The sequence below is a fragment of the Staurois parvus genome, unplaced genomic scaffold (assembly GCF_062004578.1).
Source record: "Staurois parvus isolate SC_StPar_1 unplaced genomic scaffold, SC_StPar_1.0 ptg001710l, whole genome shotgun sequence".
Classification (NCBI taxonomy): domain Eukaryota; kingdom Metazoa; phylum Chordata; class Amphibia; order Anura; family Ranidae; genus Staurois; species Staurois parvus.
Window position 1 is genome coordinate 30,175 of NW_028319506.1, and position 20,068 is coordinate 50,242.

Genomic DNA, 20,068 nt, shown 5'->3' on the forward strand with positions numbered 1-20,068 from the left:
TTTTCAATACACATTATGCAGACATGGTCCACTGTTGTCACCATCAGGCAGTCCATCCTGGAGTGCATCTACAAAGGAAGCAGCTGCAAAGACGCTGCAGGAGTTTAATAGCACTAAGATGCAACAAAAGATTCTAGAAAGTAAGAAAACAAGGATTAAAAAAATGTCATTCATTTGGGGGTTACGTCTTCTTTAAGTAGATCATATCTACTCCAACACACCTTTCCAACATGCCTGCATTTCGGCACTTCACAACATACGACAATGTGGGTTGTCCTAACACAATGAGCATTAAAATATGACACAAGGCTTGTCAATACACGTGTGCTGATATACTGCAACAGTGTGACCCCATCCTAAGACAAGGGCATATTTCTCATGTGGCCACAGGACAACAGTAGGCCCAAAGATGGTTTTGCCTGTGGCAGTGTTCTTCTTCAGGGAAATTTCCTTGGCAATAATTGCCAGTAGTGGTGCACATTGACCTTATCAGCCAACTACAGATTGGTGGCAATATGGCTGTTCATTAACATCTTCTATGCAATGTAACAGAAAAAAAATGCTATAGTTGTCGTAGCCTTTGCAGGTATACTCAAAGCAGGGGCTCAGTTGCAGTTTTGGCTGAATCTACGAAAAGCTCCTTGCTGCACTGTAATTAGGAAAAACTGCCACAGGTTAGTTTTACAGCAGTCCCTTGTGTGCAAATTGCAGCTAAATCCACCTTTGACCTTGACCAAGGTCGGAGCACTGCCCTCGAGTCTGATATAACTTCGTCTCCAGAACTCAGTGACCTAATTCAGAACTGCAGGCATCTAGAGCACTTCAATTCCCCTTATTCCCTATCGTGTTGCCCGCACACCTTATCTGCTCTGCACTTGGACAGACCCTCAGGTGCGCTGAAGATTAACAAGGTTTAGTAAAAACTGATCATGAATAAAACACCGGCGACATTTCCACTGGGATCCAGGCAAGTGATAAGAATCCTAAGTTCAGGGCTGGCTGCCATCGAATAAATATGAAATCTTTGTTTTGCTGAGTTTAGGCCCCGAGGCGGCACAATCTGGGTGGCAGCAGGTAATTATTCCACTATTATGCTGAGAACCTGCCATGAATCCTGGTAGGGGCTATTCCATGGATAAGTACAGTGCTATTGAAAGCATATGGGAGATTTGCTGTTTTTAGGTCACTGGAATTGATGCAACAATGATGACGGCGGGGGTCAGCTGCTAGCCTGTGGGTCAACTGTGTGCAGATTCACAGGATTACTCTATCTATAACTGATTTTTCTTTGGGGTGAATGCATAGGAAAGCTAGAAGGTGTGAAAGTGCACTTAAGGTATATTTAAAGCAAAACTTTTTTTTCGTGAGATTTTTATACAGTTTAGGTAATGGTTAAAACCAGGAACTGGCTGTCTGACTTGTGATAACTAAAATACTTTCCATCTATTATGCCATCTAGTATGCACATTTAGGATTCTGAAACTGACATACCTAATAGCCCCATAGAAAGGTGAACATTGCCTTGCAAGTAAATGAGAAACAAAGAAATCTGAAGGTGTCATTATTATTGTTATTACATTATGCTATCGTTTTTCCTTCCCGTTATTGTTTAATGATCTGGTCTGGATAATGGAGATGATGAGTAATCATTCACAGCCATAGGAAGCTCAATGGACCATATGAAACCCGTGGAATGTAGATTTCGTGTCAGTTCAGATAGCACTTAGTGTGATTAATCACAGAAGCGGGTTTCAATCTATCGAGCAACCATAACTGTATATATTTCTGTGATCACTCATAGGCCTGGCTGAGCCACAGTAAATTCTGGGACCTTATTTACAATGAGAGCTCTGGCCTTATTAAGAAGCCACTGTTTTTGGAAAAGCAGCTAGAATCAGCAAATCAATAGGGTTGAGACAAATAGGCGGTTTGCAAGGGTATTTTCCTCAGAGTGGTGAAGTTTCACTTTGCAAAGAATAGCCAAGGAATCAAGGAAAACTTAAAAAACTGCATTTTTGCTTGCCCATGATTGGATTATAGAGGTTAGAGGGCAAATTCCTTTGCAAAATGAACATCCTATTTACCTAAAGTAATTCTCCAGTGTCTTTATCTCCCAAGAAAGAGCAGACAGCGTGCACGCCACAAGGACGTGACACCCTGACACCATCATAAACTTTGTATCTGTTATCACTCCTAACATATTGTGATAAATGATAACGGAGCATACATAGATCAGGGAAGAGACAGGTTCTATCACATTATGGAAGCAGAGTCTTTATATTTACAATGATTTTTGAAGAGAAGGACCCACTACCAAATATCTACCATGACAGAATGGATTTTCTTCCTTCTTTTGCTTATCACTAATAAATAAAAAGAATGTAATGTACCTTAAAGTGGTTGTAAACCCAAAAATCAAAATTGAAGTGACCAGTCCACCTCACACAGCATAACAGCAGAAGACATTTGTCTGTAGTCTGGCCAAGAAAGGAGCAGCCAGTCATCTGAAATTCTCTCTGCTTTCCTAAGGTAAAAAACCTGACCCATGAATATAATTGTGTCGCCACACCCCCTCTGACAGACTAATTAGGAGTCTCATGCATGAGCATGAGAGAAGGGGGAGTGTGTTCCGCAGCCATCCACACAGATCACTCCCGAAATAGCTGAGCTCGGGAATTACTCAGCGGACCCTGCAGACACTATGGGGTTTATTTACTAAAGCTGGAGAGTCCAAAATCAGACTCCCTTCTGCATAGAAACCAATCAGCTTCTAACCTCTGCTTGTTCAATGAAGCTTTGGCAATGAAACCTGGAAGCTGATTGGTTTCTATGCAGAAGGGAGTCTGATTTTGGACTCTCCAGCTTTAGTAAATAAACCCCTATGTGCTTACCTCTACTAACAGAGGAGAAGAGGGGATAGATACTTTCACAGGTCATCATTATCAACTAAGAGGGGGTTGGGGGGGCAAATCGACTCACACAGATTTAACCTCACAGTTGCCAGGGAGAAAGCCAAGCAGGAGGATCACAATTAACCCCTCAATGACTGAACAGTTTTACTTTGTAACCATTGAGCGTTACTTGAAGGTAGGGCACTACAGTAAAAGTGCCTAACCATTGAGGGGTTAATTGTGATCCTTCTGCTCGGCTCCCTCCTTGGGAACTGTGGGGTTAAATTTGTGTGAGGTTGTTTGGCTCCCATTAGTTGTTAATGATGACCTGTGAAAGCATGTATCCCCCCCTCCTTCTCCTCCCTTAATAGAGATAAGCACATAGTGCAGGCATCCCTACAGTTGATCAGCTCCCTTCAGCCTATGAAAGTCTGCAGTCTATGCCTCTAATGCTGTCCAATGTTTATGGGGATAACTGTTTTCTCAGACTGCTCAGGCTGGAGCTGACTCCTAATTAGTCTGTCAGTCACAGGAGAGGGGGTGTGGCGACCCACATTTTTTTTTCATGTGTCGGGTTTTTTCTCTGTAGAAAAGCAGAGAGGATTTCAGATGACTGGCAGCTCCTTTTTTGGCCAGACTAGGGACAAATGACTTCTGCTACCATGCTGTGTGAGGTAGAATGAATGGTCATTTCAATTTTGATCTCTTGGGTTCACTACCACGTTAATGTAAAACACGTTGATATACTGCAGTTAGAAGGAGACAAAAGATTGATCTGTTGATCGTTTGCTACTTATGCTGTTGGAAGTTTTACTGAATCTATAAAGCACATTTGCTGTGAGCTTCCAGTGGGTTGAGGCACGTTTGCCACCTTTTCAAATTCTTCAGTAGGATATTTAAGCCTCAGTAATGTACGCGGTTCTCACAATATGAGCAATTATTAGCCTTTCAGCAGTCACTGGTTTAAATATTTTTCAGTTTCAAATGACAAACCAATGATTTTGGGACTTCAGTGCAGACTGCCACCCCCTCCCAATAGGATGCTTCCCAGTATCCCCTTTCCCCCTTACTCTACCACTGCCAATTGATCACAGAGGAAGGAAGGGGGGTTAGTAGAGGAGAGACAACCACAGGCAGCTCCTTTGGGGTCTGTGCCCCCTTGCTGACCTAATGGAGCCCAGTTCTGGTGCAGGAGTATTACTTTTACCCCCCCCATTAGTGGTCCTGTTGCTGCTTATTAGATGTATGCTCTAAATTCATTATTTGTGTAGGTTGGCCTCCTACACCCAGAATAAATTGCCATAAGTAGCAAGCATGAATTCCTGCGGATGGTAGGTGAATTCAATGGAATCCAGCATGAAAGAGTGGTCAGACTCAATTTTTAAAAAAATAATTTCCCCATATTCAATTACACTGTTCATTATAACATATAACTTATATTTCCAACTGGCTGGTGTGATTAATATGTTGTCTTTTGTGTTTTTTTTCAGAATTTGGTCTGGCTCTGGGATTTACGTCGAAGTTACGTATAATGTCTGAAGGTGAGTTGAAAATGATCCTACTGTCTACTGGGGAAGGCTGGGAGTCTTAGGTCTCATGCACACAGGCACAAAAAAGCCACTTTTAATCACTTGACCTCCAGACAGTTTTATCCCCTTCATGACCAGATCATGACCTGTGTATGACTGGACAAATCATTGGCTGAAAGCAGCTGCCACACTTGCTCTGTGTCCAATCACTGCACTGGTCAGCAGGGGGCACACGTATGCACGCCACTGAACCCAGAAGAATCAGCTAACATACAGGTGATCATGCCTGCACCAGCTGCCCGATTGCAGTATATTTACTGTGAGCGGTCGGCAGGTGGTTAAAGGCATTTTCACCTTTTTTTTTATGCCCACACCAGCCAGTGTACATGCACATTGGGGCATTGAGATTCATATTTTAAAGCAACGTTCCAGGGTGGGGAAAAAAATAAGAATTGCATCAATTAATTCCAGTGGCTAAAATAAATGAATAATGGGTCTGTTGCATGTATGCAGACTCAGAGCATGTCCCCAGCATCTAACCATCTTCTGTGGCATGTCTGCAGTCTCTAAACAGCTTCTGTGGCATGTTTCCGGTCTCTAACTTTCTCTTGTTGCATGCCTGTTGCCTTTAACCATCTCCTATTCAATGCCTGCAGTCTCTAACCATCTCTTGTTGCATGCCTATTGTCTCTGACTATCGTTTGTTCCATGTCTGCAGTCTCTGATAGCTTTCTGTATTTATTTATTTCAGGTACTTATATAGCGCTGTCAATTTTATGCAGCATTTTACATATATTGTACATTCACATCAGTCCCTAACCCTCAAGGGGTGTACAATCTAAGGTCCCTAACTCACATTCATACATACACATACTAGGGACAATTTAGACAGGAGCCAATCCACTGTAGCAATGCATAATTATTATTAGCAGCCCTTTTGAAATGTCAAGGGCCACATTTGAGGTCCCTTATTTTAAATAAGTGGGACAGAATATGCAGATATAACAAATCAATTAGGTTAACTCTCTAGCATCTGCCACAAACTGAAATGGATTTGGGTGGATTGGCCCTTTAAGTCACTTTGTTTTCTGAGACCCCTTTTAAATAATCCCAGCCCCTCATCCCACCACTGTCCATCTTGCACTGTCAGTGGTGGTTACACAAGTGAAATGGCATCAATTACAGTAACAGAGACGTGTGTTCCCCCCTCCACTATTCATCGTCATATCAATCACCGAAGTTTAGCCGCCACATCCCTATCACTCAGGTACACTCAGGCAATTAGCCGTCCTCCAGTACCTGACAAGTCTTCATTTCCCTCCGTCACTCTTAGGGGCCTACTTATCACACTCTTGGCAATTGCTGTTAAATGTAAGTCTTTTATATTCCGCCGGGCGCTTTGTCAAATGTTTGTTAAAAGGCTGTTTTAGTAACCAAATTGATCCGGCGCAGGAGAGGATACATCACAGGTTCTGCTACCTTTTAATGGACCAACAGGGGATTGGTGAGCAGAGAAGTGTGTTTTCTCTACAAAGCTTTTCCAGTCTCTGAATTTGTGAGACTCTCTTGATAGCCCATTAAAAGCAAAGCAGAAATAAAAGATGGCTTTAAATATTACACACAATTTGCTACCCTGCAATCAGAAACATAATTTTCCCTATTTCCGGCAGATGTCAGGTAATACTTATCTCCATATTAAAATGGTGAGGATGGGTGTGTATTTATGGCTGAGTGCGCCTTTCCACAGACCCATTGTGTTTTCCTTTCAACAAAACAACAACTAAATACATGCAGCAACATCCAGGATGACGTTTGTCGCTTCATCCAAAAATTCTACTGCAGAAAATCTAATAGCAGTAAAGTAAGGTTTAGGGTTTGTTTACACTAGTGTTGTTCTCTGAAGAGCGATCAGTGGGTGAACTGTTCTTTAGAGAGCATTTTTATAGGTGGTGAGGAGGCATTTTTATCTGTAATCTCATGAATCTCGCACTAGCGTGCCACAACGGCATGCATTGCCCTTGGTTGTGGGGCACCCTTATTCAGTAAAAATTCACGTTCAGCACACAGTTTTGCCTGTCGAATGCATCAGAGGGGCATAGTTCCTGTTGCGTCCGCAGCATGTATACACATCAGGGCCACTGCCTTTGCAGCTAAACCCGAGGCAGTTGGGGGTGGTAAATCTGCAGCTCAACTGTGTAGTGTTCCTGTCCCCAACCACTAATGTAAATGAGCCCATAGTGAAGGGGATTTATGCCTCTCCTCCTGTCTCTCCTTGAACCTTTTTAAAGCTAAACTCCAGCCTTCCCTTCAGTCTTGCTTCTCGCAATGTACAGTAAACACTGCAGCCAGAAAAGGCAACATACAAGTAGAATAAACTGTAGCTTTAAAGTTGTCACCCTCTACAGCAGTTGAGTTTCCGTGCTTTCTCTTTCTGTAACTGCACCCTCCCTATGCACCCAGCCTGCTAATAAAAACTCAGTACAGCAGCCCTAAGAGGGGGGAGCTGCTGAGTCACTGTTGGAAAGGGGGGGCAGGAGGGTTGAGCTTATGTATCCTAAAGTCCCTATGTATGAACTCTTAGATCTACTCCTTCAAACCAGTCACACAATCCTTGGGAGCTGAATATAGCAGCGATGTAAAAACGTTTATGCTGTTGTGGAAATAAGGCAAATTTCACAAATCACATAGTGCATATCTCTCCCAAGATGTGACTCATGCCAATATGTCAACAGCTTGCAACCACCTTCTCTATAAAATATATATACATTAAAAAGAATTGCATTCTGGGCTCCAGACAGACAGGGTTTATAGTAGGCAACCCCTGGCCTTCGACCTGGTAGCTCATACAAAGCTATATGGTGTTTCTTCCCCATTTCAGTTTATCAACAGAAAGATGTCACTGATCAACCTTATCACTTGCATGTTAACAGTCACAGTTTTACTGGTATGTAAGGGATATCTTTAGCTTCAACTTGCGTTAAATATTCTTAAAAGAGCGTTAAAACAGACTAACTAAACTCTGTAGCTGTGGGCATTGTGGAACAATTCATATTTAAAGTTCACAGCAAAAGAACTGAACTCTTTCTCTCAGTCAGCACCAATCCCCCACCCCCCACCCCTAGCAGAGACTCAGCAATTAAGCCATCTTTGCTCCCCTTCTTAACAGTGACTCATCTGCTTGGTTCCCTCTGTTCCCTCCTCCAAGTGTTGACTAAGCTGCCTGGCTTACTCTTTTCTCATCTAGGGGAAGCAAAAAAGGTTCTAGCCAGGCCATAGAAAAGAGAGCGCATGCATAGGGATTTTAAAATCCAAAAGCTTAGTCCTCCATCCCAACAGTGACACAGCAACTCAGCTCCCCCCTTCCATCCGTGACTCAGCAGCTCAGCCCCCCTGCACCCACTCACAGCAATGACTCTGTAGCCTTCTGGTTCCTAATAAAATCCAGTGTTTGTCAACCAGGGTACCGTTTGGGCTCCTTCTGGTTGCTGCAAACACAAGACCCAGTTTGTCCTAGATTAGTGTCATGAGTTGCCATGGTGCAGATTGACCAGTCTCCAGAACTATAACAACCGACAAAGTTCTAGAACCACAATTCATGGTTTTGTTCATTGCTATGGTGTTGGCCAATCCACCTGCATCATAGCAACACATGACATTGATCCAGGGCAGGCAGTATGCAGGCCTGCCCCCAGCATCAAGGATAGGACAGAAGTCCACCTCCTCCAGATCTGCTCCACCTCCTTTGCTCTTCCATGCTGCTGGAGCCAAAAGGTAGGTCTCTGAAGAGGGGACTGTGTTATTGGGAGGCTCTGTGATGGGGGCTATGTAATCAGAATCTCTGTAATGGGTAACTATCTGACTGGGGGGCTTTGTGATGGCAGGACAGTATTATTGGGGGGGCTCTGTAATTGGGGGAACCTGATGTGATGAGAAGACTCTAGGATGGGGGGACCCTGTCTTGGACTCTGATGTGATGTGGGGCTCCAAGGCAGAGGAGGATCACTGATGTATACGGAGTTCTCTGATGTGATGGGGGGACTCTGATGTGAATGGGGGGAGCTCTTATGTAGAGGGGGCCTCTGATGCATTGAGAGTTCTCTGATGAGATGGGGAGACTTTGACATGATGGAGGGAATCTGATGCTAATTTCATCAAAGTGGTTAGGTGCATCATCCCAGGCTCAGGCTTCCCATGGATAAGTAACAAGTTTACATTCTGTACATTTTAGACTGGGGTGCCTCAAGATTTTTGCATGCTTTTATTGAATTCCACAACTGAAAGAGGCTGAGAAACACTGATATAAACACTGAGAAGAAACCCTGGCAGGGAGGAGCAGGGGAAGCTAAGCTGTTGAACCACAGATGGGAGGGGAACTTGAGCTGTTAAGTCACTGCTGTAAAGGGGGAGCAGGGAGCCTGAGCATATGGATCTTAAAGTTCCTATGTGCGAACTCCCTTTTTTTTTTTAGTATCTTCAAGCCAGTCACACAAGCTTTGCACTCAGAATATATGAGCGATGTGAAAGCATTTAGGCTGTTATAGAAATAAGGTAGCTTTCACAAATCACATGATGGGTATCTCTCCTAGTATGTGACCTATGCCAATATCTCAATCCCTTGCAACCACCTTTTCTATAAAATGTATATTTATGCATCTAAAAGAAATACATTCTGGGCTTCGGACAGACAGGGTTTATGGCAAGTGGCTCAGAAAATGTGTCAGCCGCATCCAGCGAGGTGTAAATACATCATCTGTTGTATCCAGTTTATTTTCTGGCTCAGTAATAGAGAAGATTTAATTTGCTGTATATTACTATCCACAAGTGTCTTCGCTTCCACGCAGCATTGTCTCCATATTATCTGCCTGTAATGGGTAACAATGTATTGCACCATGAGAAAACTGGAACCAGGACCCATTCCACAAAGATATATTTTATTTCTAATCCCCCAATTTGGACTGGTTTATGAAACATCTGTTCAGGCCAGCCAGAAGGCAATTTGGTTATCTGTTCCCAGCGTGGAGCGAGGAGATGAGTATACTGTATGGAGCATGTAGAAATAGCAGGAAGTGTCATATACAATAAAATGGTACAAAATATATAGTAGATATTTGGAAGATTTTGCTGGAAAATAAATCTTACTCTGATTATTTCCTATATTTGTTCTGCTGCTCGGTGTATGTCAGAATCTCCAGTGTTACTGTATAAATAGAGCCTGACATTTTTGTTTGATAAAACTGACTTCAGATGCCTTTAGGATTCTGCACATGGGGCTGTGTCACATGGGGCTGTTAGATGTGGATGATCCTAACTGACAATCTTGCTCTGTCCTAAATTATTCAAACAATTATTTTTTGCATTTAAAGGATAAGTTCACCTTTCTGAACATGTTACATGTTACACCCGTATTTATGGTGGAATATGTCCAGCATCCTCCACCTCATCCCTGATCGCCCATTCTCTGTGACAGTGGATGAGGGTCCTTCTCCCTACACTCGCTCTCAAAATTTGAAAATAGCAGAGTGTTCCGTGAATGAGATGTAGCGCTTACCCCTGCAAAAGCCACTGATGTTGATGGCTCCTCTGTTCTGCCAAGACTCTTAAAACTCTTGGTCCCCACTGACACACCCAGTAAGAGGTAGAGGACTATTTATACCTGGGTAATGTAAACGTTAGAGATTCACAACAATGTAACAAGGCACAGAAAATGAGGCCCAAACTATCAAGTTAAGTAAATGTATTATCTCAAAAGAGGTAAACGGTGCAATAATTAATATCAAGCAAATAACACACTTCAAAGTTGCAGAACTGAACAAACACTGGCCTATAACTAGAAAGACTGTACTACAGCAGTGGTCAGTCAAATTTTAACTACTATTGAGCTAAATTATTCTCAACTAACTCACGAGTAATGTTCTTGAGTGCACTCTATTAAGATACCCCAGATAAGAGTATCTGTGTTCCTGAGTGGGGTACCCCTTATAGGTGGTGGCAAGTACCTGGTGCCTTAATGCTAGCATTAGTTGGCTTGCGTTGGGCTCCTTCTGTCAGTAGTGCTTGAGAGTCTGTCCCTTTTAATAGTAAGTAGAATGTATAACTATAGGCTTCTTCGCAAGGAGCAGTCTATGCAGAGCAGGGTGTAGCAAGGGGTTAAATGTGGGTTCTCTCACCACTCCTGGCTGGTGACAGGTCTCGCTCCACATGCTTGGTAGTTCCAGATGTCATGTCCTGGAAAGTCAGTCCCTAGCTCTGCTACACACTCACACAGCCTATGATAAGCTGTGGCAGCAGGACCATCCTTGGACGTAAGCATCAGCAGCAAACTCCTCTCTGTGTGGCGCTCTTTTGAGGCAGCTGCTTGTCCCACAGCAAGTCCTCTCAAATAAGAAACATGGGCAAGGGACTTTTTAAAATAAAATCAAAGCAGTTTTAAAAAGTTATTTTAGTCAATGTTAAAACCAAATGAATAGAAATACAAATACACATAAACAGAAATTGAAATTCTATTGGTGTACACTTCATATACAACAGGCAAGCAGGCAGTATTGTTTAGTCTCGACACGTTACCTGAAACAATGTTGACTTCTTCAGGACAGGGGAATTCATACTATCAAAATATCTGTAGAGAAACCAAGTCATTAGACTATGATAATCAAAAACATATATGTTATTAGCTGTTGGCTACGCTAAGTTGGCCCCACCCTGTGATTCTTTTTGTTTACCTTTACGTCCATGGCTTCCCACCCTTTCCACAACTCCAAAGCAAGACTGTTCTGACGGCGCTTCTTTACTGCACTCTGTGGGGACAATGCACAAAGTGGTATCTTACCGTATCCAAGTATGTGGTAAGATACCGCACAGCGTTTTTCAAAATGTTTGTTGGCATTCACTAAAAACGTTGCTAAAATACTGCATGAGGTATTTTATGAAGTCATGTGGTATTTAATAGTGAAAACATGTGGTAATGTAATGAGTCATCAGCTGAATGTAAAACAAGAATTGCCGTCAATAAAAAATGTAGAAAAAAATGGGGTGGGGTCCCCCCAATCCATGCCAGGAACTTTGGATCTGGTATGGATTTTGAGGGGAACCCCATGCCAAAACAAAAAAAATGGCATGGGGTCACCCCCAAAATCCATACCAGACCTTTATCCAAGCATGCAGCCTGGCAGGTCAGGAAAGGGGGGGGCAAGTGAGTGCCCTCCCTCTTCTCCTAAACCTTACCAGGCCACATGCCCGCAACATGGGGGGGTGCTTCCCCCCCCCCAAAGCACCTTGTCCCCATGCTGATGGGGACAAGGGCCTCTTCCCCACAACCCTGGCCGGTGGTTGTGGGGGTCTGTGGGTGGATAGGGCTTATCAGAATCTGGAATCCCCCTTTAACAAGGTGGCCCCCAGATCCAGGCACATGATACCCCTACTCATTCATCAAAAATAAGTGTAGTGTAAAAAAAACACAGTAGGTATCTTTCGACAAGTCCTTTATTAAAAAAACAAAATAAAGAAACAGAAAAAAATGTACCGTAGTGTAGATCTATCCTCAATCACAATGCCACCACCACCGCTGACCTGAAAAAAAAAATGAGGCTCCACTCCCAACGCCTGACAGTTCTTAAATAACTAAGGTTGTGACATCATCGACCCAGCATGCCCTCAGACTCTGTAGATGGCATCTTGGCTCCTGTAGTTTAGAGTCCATCTCAAGTTTTGTTTCTCACACTCAGTTAGCTCAGTCCTTTATTGGCTCAAGCTCCCCTGCTCCCTAATTGGCTCAAACTCTCTGCCAGGAAAAAGGGGGGTGGGGAGTGTGGGAGATTTCACACAAATCCTCCCTGTGAGCTGCAGTGGGAAAGGGGTGAGAAGCTTACTGCAGCACTCAGCTACTGAATGAACTACAACTACCATCAGCCATTGCAGCAGACGGCTTGTAGTTTTCAATTAACTACAAGGCTGCCAGTGAGCTCATTGTAGTTCACTCGTAGTTCATTGATCTTCCTGGGCTTCAGTAACTGCTTGCTTGTATCAGAGGTACAAGCAGACAACTCTGTCAGTCTGCAGAAACCTGGTATTGCACCCACAATCTGCTGATCGAGGGTGCAAAGCTTTATAGGTTCCTGAGAAAAAAAATAATAAATGCACATTTGACCTGCAAAAAAACCCTGTGAATTTATTTATTTATTTTTAAAGGTGAGCTTAGCCTTTAAAATAATTATTAACTTAAAAACCCTGGATAACAAGGATACATACTAACAACTGAGTTTAAAGTGTATTTAAAACCAAAATCTATTTTTCATTATGTTTAGCATCATGCCTTACTATGTAAACTTTTCTTAAGAAAATTGTTCTTGGGGAATCTGTTGCAAAGTTTCTTACCTGAAGATCCTGACAGTGACAATGCTTCCTGTTGCAGGCTGACAACACTATGCTTCTGCCTCGAAATTAGCAACAGTGTTGTAAACCTGCTTAGCTTACTTCTCCAGTTGGTCACTGGGCTGCCTATCAGGTATAGCAGATAAGCAGCCCCAGCAGCCAAATGAAAATGGGGCACGTGGCATGCTGACAACGCTGCTGCTAATCGGTAGGCAGTGGCTTAGCGTTCCTGCAAAAGGAAGTGCTGTTACGGGCAAGTTTTGAAAGCTTAGAAATCACCTCTTAGCAGCTAAGGGCTGTCAAATTGTTTAGTTTTTATAGTTGTTTTAGGCTGTGGTGAGTTTCTACTGCTGTCTGTGTCCATTGAAAGTGTAACCCCTTCTAAAAAGCCAATGGGGGGGGACATTTTTTTCACTTCCTGCTTCAGAATGGAGACAGGAATTAGAAAAAATCCACCTCCCTTCCACAGGGGCTGCACTTTAGATGGGGGAGGGTTCCCTTTTGGACACACTACATAAATGAAAGTTTTCTGTCCAGGACCTGCAAAGCTCAAAAGACAGACTTCATTTGTTACAGGCCACAAATTAAGGGCCTTTTCACACATCCTTTCCAATCAGGTCTGCCTGTCAGTTTTTCAGGTGGACCTGGTTGGAAGATTCTACCTCCGAGCCTGTCCAGGTCCGCGCTTAAAAGTAGTGGATCAGAGGTATCCTGATGTAATTTACATCTAGCCACCCATAGAGCTATCATAGGTCCTCCCATATCTGGAGGACATAAACTGAATGGGCACAGATATCAACAAACTGACATCCATCCCGTTCAGCTCTGATTCAGCAGGGGATTCACTCATGGAACCCATGCTGAACAAAGCAGAAGGGCTCCATGTGAAAGAGCCCTTAAAAACAGAGGTATGGCAATTTTTACTAATTACATTGGTCTAGTTTGGAGCAATGTATGTATGTATGTATGTACAGTCAGGTCCATAAATATTGGGACATCGACACAATTCTAACATTTTTGGCTCTATACACCACCACAATGGATTTGAAATGAAACAAACAAGATGTGCTTTAACTGCAGACTGTCAGCTTTAATTTGAGGGTATTTACATCCAAATCAGGTGAACGGTGTAGGAATTACAACAGTTTGCATATGTGCCTCCCACTTGTTAAGGGACCAAAAGTAATGGGACAGAATAATAATCATAAATCAAACTTTCACTTTTTAATACTTGGTTGCAAATCCTTTGCAGTCAATTACAGCCTGAAGTCTGGAACGCATATACATCACCAGACGCTGGGTTTCATCCCTGGTGATGCTCTGCCAGGCCTCTACTGCAGCTGTCTTCAGTTCCTGCTTGTTCTTGGGGCATTTTCCCTTCAGTTTTGTCTTCAGCAAGTGAAATGCATGCTCAATCGGATTCAGGTCAGGTGATTGACTTGTTCATTGCATAACATTCCACTTCTTTCCCTTAAAAAACTCTTTGGTTGCTTTTGCAGTATGCTTTGGGTCATTGTCCATCTGCACTGTGAAGCGGCGTCCAATGAGTTGTGAAGCATTTGGCTGAATATGAGCAGATAATATTGCCCGAAACACTTCAGAATTCATCCTGCTGCTTTTGTCAGCAGTCACATCATCAATAAATACAAGAGAACCAGTTCCATTGGCAGCCATACATGCCCACGCCATGACACTACCACCACCATGCTTCACTGATGAGGTGGTATGCTTAGGATCATGAGCAGTTCCTTTCCTTCTCCATACTCTTCTCTTCCCATCACTCTGGTACAAGTTGATCTTGGTCTCATCTGTCCATAGGATGTTGTTCCAGAACTGTGAAGGCTTTTTTACATGTCGTTTGGCAAACTCTAATCTGGCCTTCCTGTTTTTGAGGCTCACCAATGGTTTACATCTTGTGGTGAACTCTCTGTATTCACTCTGGTGAAGTCTTCTCTTGATTGTTGACTTTGACACGCATACACCTACCTCCTGGAGAGTGTTCTTGATTTGGATGTAAATACCCTCAAATTAAAGCTGACAGTCTGCAGTTAAAGCACATCTTGTTTGTTTCATTTCAAATCCATTGTGGTGGTGTATAGAGCCAAAAATGTTACAATTGTGACGATGTCCCAATATTTATGGACCTGACTGTATGTATGTGCCATACCTGTGGGATCCACATGGAGGCTGGAATTCACTGTAGTATGCATCACTTTCTATACTGATCTCCACTAGCTTCCAGGCTGCCGAGCTGCAGCATTGTGGACACAGGAGATCACTCATGCAGCATGGGCGCCATTTATAGAACAGTTTCCATTTCTCAGTAAATACAAAACGTTCTCTGACTGGATGAGGTGGAGAGGCAGGGCATCATGATCTCCATCTCATTATATCAGAGAACACTTTGCAGTCATTCAGAATATGCTAAGTGTTCTTTGAATGGAACCCATGCCCGTGACCTCCTATGTTCACTGTGCAGCAAGGCAGCCGCTCAGCATGGGACCCGGAAGCTAGCTGGTGTCTACTATAGTGATTTCCATCTTCCACTGGCATTTCATAGGTATGGCACTTACATTTTTACATTAGGCAAAGGTGGACCAATGTAACTATATAAAAATTGCCATACCAAAACTTCATCTTTAAAGGAACAGTACCCCCTCCCCCAAAAACATTGCATGCAAGTACAACTAACAGACACAGAAAATGACTATTTACTTTATCTGTTTTTGCTGAATTTTGTGGTGTGCCTGGCATTCCCCTTTCAGAGGTTCCTAGGACAAATAAGGAGCCGTTCTAAAGCAAAGCCATCAATGCGTCACACAGGATCCTTATCTGCCATCGATACTCTCTGTTGCTATTTTAGTCTCATGCCTCCTAAGGTAAGATTTTACGGCTGATTCACAGAAAAGCAGGTGTACGTCTTAGATAAAAGCGCTGGGTCCAAGCTGGCAGTGCTACACTGAGCTAAGCGATCTGTTCCGGCTTTGTTCCTGAGGAGTGCCAAACACAGTGCGTGGCACTAATGGTTTAAACCCATTGATTGGCAGCGTGGTGCCTTTTCTACCCGCAACCCCCCCTACACCCTCCTTCAATCTATCACTGGCCGCAGCTACGTACCGCTGAGTGGAGAGCTAGAAAAGCAATCCATTGCCTTCAGTCGATTTGTGATTGAAATGTGACATTTGGATGGAAGTTTCACGGGAGAAAAAAAAATCTATGTCAGACTCAGAGAGAAAAGCTTCGACTTCTGAGAAAATAAAAATACTCTGAAGTGCTTTTTGGGAAAATTGTCAGGGAAAGGTTAACCTCTTATTCACCGCAAGCTGCAACTGGAATAGATGGTGCCATAGCTTCTGCAGATGGCCCAACGCTTTGACAATAAAACCTGGAAGCTGATTAGTTTCTATAAAAAGTTGCACCAGATTTTGCAGCATGTGGTTTTAGTAAATAACCCCCATTCTGCTTCCTGGCATTTGCACCAAACACATGCAAAGTCCTTCACAATTTCTCAAAATGCACCTCCCCAAACCACAGCCCGGGAGACAGAGAGCTCACATGGTCCATCCAAATATTTATGCTCCCCCCATTATGCACCAGTGACTATACACCTCCTACTGGTTGGCTAGGAGAAACATAAATATCATAAACCATTTTACTGTAGCTTCTCACACTATTGCCAGAAGTACCGGTGACAGCTATTGGTAGCGGAGAGAAACCACGGCTTCACTGAATTTAGGGTAAAACCAAATGGATATATAGACTATAAATTAGCTGGGCTATCTACCACCCAGCATGACTAAGTTTAGATAGCCATCCCTGTTTAGGACAGGGTGGCTACCCTAAGTTAACTTCATAACAAATTAACTTAACCAATAACACTTGACTATACCTTCACCCTTAAAGGAAAACTGTGCTCGGAAATGTGCAGGACATTTTTATGGATCCAATGAATCATTTCCTGTAAAGTAGCAGAAAGGGCCGCCATGCACAAGCTCACTAGGAGTGTCGGTGTCTGCAAACTCAGGTACAAGCATCAGACGATGCTCGTCCTCACGCCCCATACATATTTTGCTTAAAAAAAAAGGCTGTACAGAGATAATTTCAGCCCTTCAATAGAACTTTATTGTTCCAGAAGACATTCACAAAGAAGGGGAACCTTGGAACCTCCCTGATCTGACGCGGTTTATCCAAGAGCAGCCTTAATCATAGAACCCTTTCCCGTGTTCTTGGGTAAAATGCATCACTGTGACAAGACTCCTTTGTTCATGCTTTCCAGAACAATAAAGTTCTAATTAAACATTGTGGCTATCGGTGTGCAATCATCTCCAAAGCCTGGCAGGATGTACAGGTACTATACTGCGCTCTCCTTGTATTTCATGTTTGCACTTTTGCATGATATAATTTCACTCTCCTGAAGTGATCACACATTGAATACTGATATTCATCGCTTGTGAAAATAATTTCAGTGCCTCAAAGGCATTAAATTATTTCAAGAACAATATTCATAACATCCTAGATGCAAAAAATAGTTACGCACAACAAGAAATATCAGTCAAAATGATTTTATTATTTGTTTGGAAAATCATTCTACCCAGGCGTTCTACACCAAATAATCGAGACATTGGGGTTTATTTACTAAAGCTGGAGAGTCCAAAATCAGACTCCCTTCTGCATAGAAACCAATCAGCTTCTAACCTCAGCTTGTTCAATGAAGCTTTGGCAATGAAACCTGGAAGCTGATTGCTTTCTATGCAGAAGGGAGTCTGATTTTGCACTCTCCAGCTTTAGTAAATAAACCCCATTGTGTCTTCTGATGAGCTCCATGTGTCTGATGAGCAGCATGTGTCCCTTGAATTTTTTTTACAATGTAGGCGCATGTGCATTTGTCAGACAGTCCCTCCTAGCCTGTGAACCCCATGACTTGATCTTGCTTGGATATTCAGTGGTTTAATCTCACTAATTCCCCATCAGGAAGTGTCTTGTGACAAATTATCTGATCACAATGGCCATCTCTGCCATCTTTGAAGGTCCTCCCTGTGCCTGCGTGGGTTTCCTTCGGGTACTCCAGTTTCCTCCCACACTCCAAAGACATGCTGGTAGGTGAATTGGCTCCTGTCTAAATTGTCCCTAGTATGTGTATGTATGAATGTAAGTTAGGGACATTAGATTGTACGCTCCTTGAGGGTTAAGGACCGATGTGAATGTACAATATATATGTAAAGTGCTGCGTAAATTGATGGCGCTATATAAGTACCTGAAATAAATAAATAATCCTGTAATGATTTTTATAACTAACTGCCATTTTCTTACTCTAGTCTTTGAAAAGTTTGGAGTAGTTTAGAGAGGGACCAAGCCCTGGAACAAAATTCATCCTCTGTTACATTATTTCCTAGTAAGAGTGTTTATTATTGGGTATAAATGTCATGGTAGGGCACAATGTACACAGTGAGGGCTCTTACATTTACTGCTTAATGGTTGACATTTGCTCCTTTAGAAGACGTTACAGTTCAATTCTCTCCGCTCAATATTACATTAAATTTACTATTATAAATTAATTCTGGGGAATTATGTAATTCGTGTTACTAACAGAAACTCAGTAAAAGCTGAACTGTTTTTCTTGGATAGAGCAGGGAAGAATTGGACCCTGTTATATATTTTTACCAGTCTGTGTGCCAACAGGGGAGATTTTCTCTCACTTCTTGTCTTGTTAATATTCTGACACAACAGTAGAAACCTGACAGGAGTTTTAATTCTTTCCCACTCAAGCCAAAAATTGGTTTGCTGGAGTTGGGTGTTCCATTTTCTGATTATTGTGGTTTACTTTTCTTTTATTTAGTTATTTTTTTATATGTAGTTTTGCTGTGTACAAGACAGAGTGGTGGTACATTGGTAAGTTCCACGGAACATCATTTGCATATAAATGAAACGTTTTTCAGAAACCATAAAAGGAACCGATTTGGTCAAAATAAATGAAACATACTTCCCCATGCCAGCTTTCTGTTGTACTTATTGAATAAAACAGTTTCAAAATCTTCCTTGTGACATGGAAAATTTATTATTTTTAGAGGAGTGTGAGAATTGTAAATAGGAGGAAGCGGGTTGATGGTAAAGGTGAGTTCTGGAGGGTGGTTTAGACTGATGAAGGGATCAGGAGGAAGAGTAAAAACACAGGGAGGAGAAGAGGGGGCAGAATATAGCTATGTAATAGCTGGGGAGGTGTGCTCAGTAGGTGGTCAGACAGGGGGGTAAATAGGCTGAAACCTGTTCAGACTTGTTCTGCCCCTGGAGGAAGGGGGACTATGTGCTTCAGAGGACTGCTAAGCCCTAAAGACTTCCTGACTTCCTACTCTCCTCCCTCCCTCATTTGAATCAAACCCATGGCCTTGCTTTTACCGGGATTCATGAGTAGAGCCCAGTCTCCTGAGCTGCAGTTTATTTATAGTTCTCTGCTGTAGACCATCTTGTGTTCTTCAAGAACACCTCTTTTAACCAAACCTAACCTGTGGTCATCAACAGCAGGACACTAAGGCTGACCATACATTATACAATTTTCTTGAGATTTTTGCTTTAGATTTACCAAAAACTATATAAATTAAACCCAAACACTTTCAGTTGTATCCAATTAGGCAGGGCCTTGCACTACACTGTTGAAGGTAAATCTAAAGGAAATTGGATAGAAAATTGTAAGAAAATTGAATAGTGTATGGCCAGCCTTTCAATGCTCCATTCTACTTACATGCTCTAATGTTCTCCTAGACCACAGCTGGGAGTGAAATAATAGGTTTGATTTACTAAAGCTGGAGAGTGCAAAATATGGTGCAGCTGTGCATTAAGCTTTGACAAAAAAAGAACTGGAAGCTGATTGGTTTCTATGCACAGCTGCACCAGATTTTGTACTCTCCAGTTTTAGTAAATCAACCTGCTGTGTTGCTACTGCCCAGTGGAGAGGGGCCCCTGCTAATTCTGTGCGTAATATTCTCCTGGTCTACAGTTGGGAGTGAAAGACTTTTTGAAGTGTCACATATCCCTCTGTCCTCCTCAGTTACAAGTTTTCAGCAACAACAAAAAAAAAGACATCCCCTTGACTGTATATTGAACTAGAGTGAGTGAACTGTTGCTGTTTGCCTGGCTGCCTCTGCACTGTGTGGGGAAAGAACCTGTTAACTACAATGACTCCTTTGGGGGTAGCGCTACATGTGTAAAAAGAGATTTGCAATTAGCTGGATGTTGGCACCAAAAGCACAAGTCCCTGCTCTGCTCCTCTGTTGTGTGAACGGTTAC

General features: G+C 42.6%; 1 protein-coding gene across 1 annotated transcript in view; it reads left to right on the forward strand.

The window, feature by feature from the left end:
* LOC149434672 (kin of IRRE-like protein 3) overlaps positions 1 to 20,068 on the forward strand; it is a gene marked incomplete at its 3' end in the record, with an annotated part of 274,704 nt that overhangs the window by 954 nt on the left and 253,682 nt on the right. The window contains exons 2-3 of the mRNA XM_089663537.1: positions 48 to 140; positions 4,382 to 4,432. Of these exons, the coding sequence (XP_089519663.1) occupies positions 48 to 140; positions 4,382 to 4,432 (144 nt within the window). The remainder of the gene's footprint in view (positions 1 to 47; positions 141 to 4,381; positions 4,433 to 20,068) is intronic.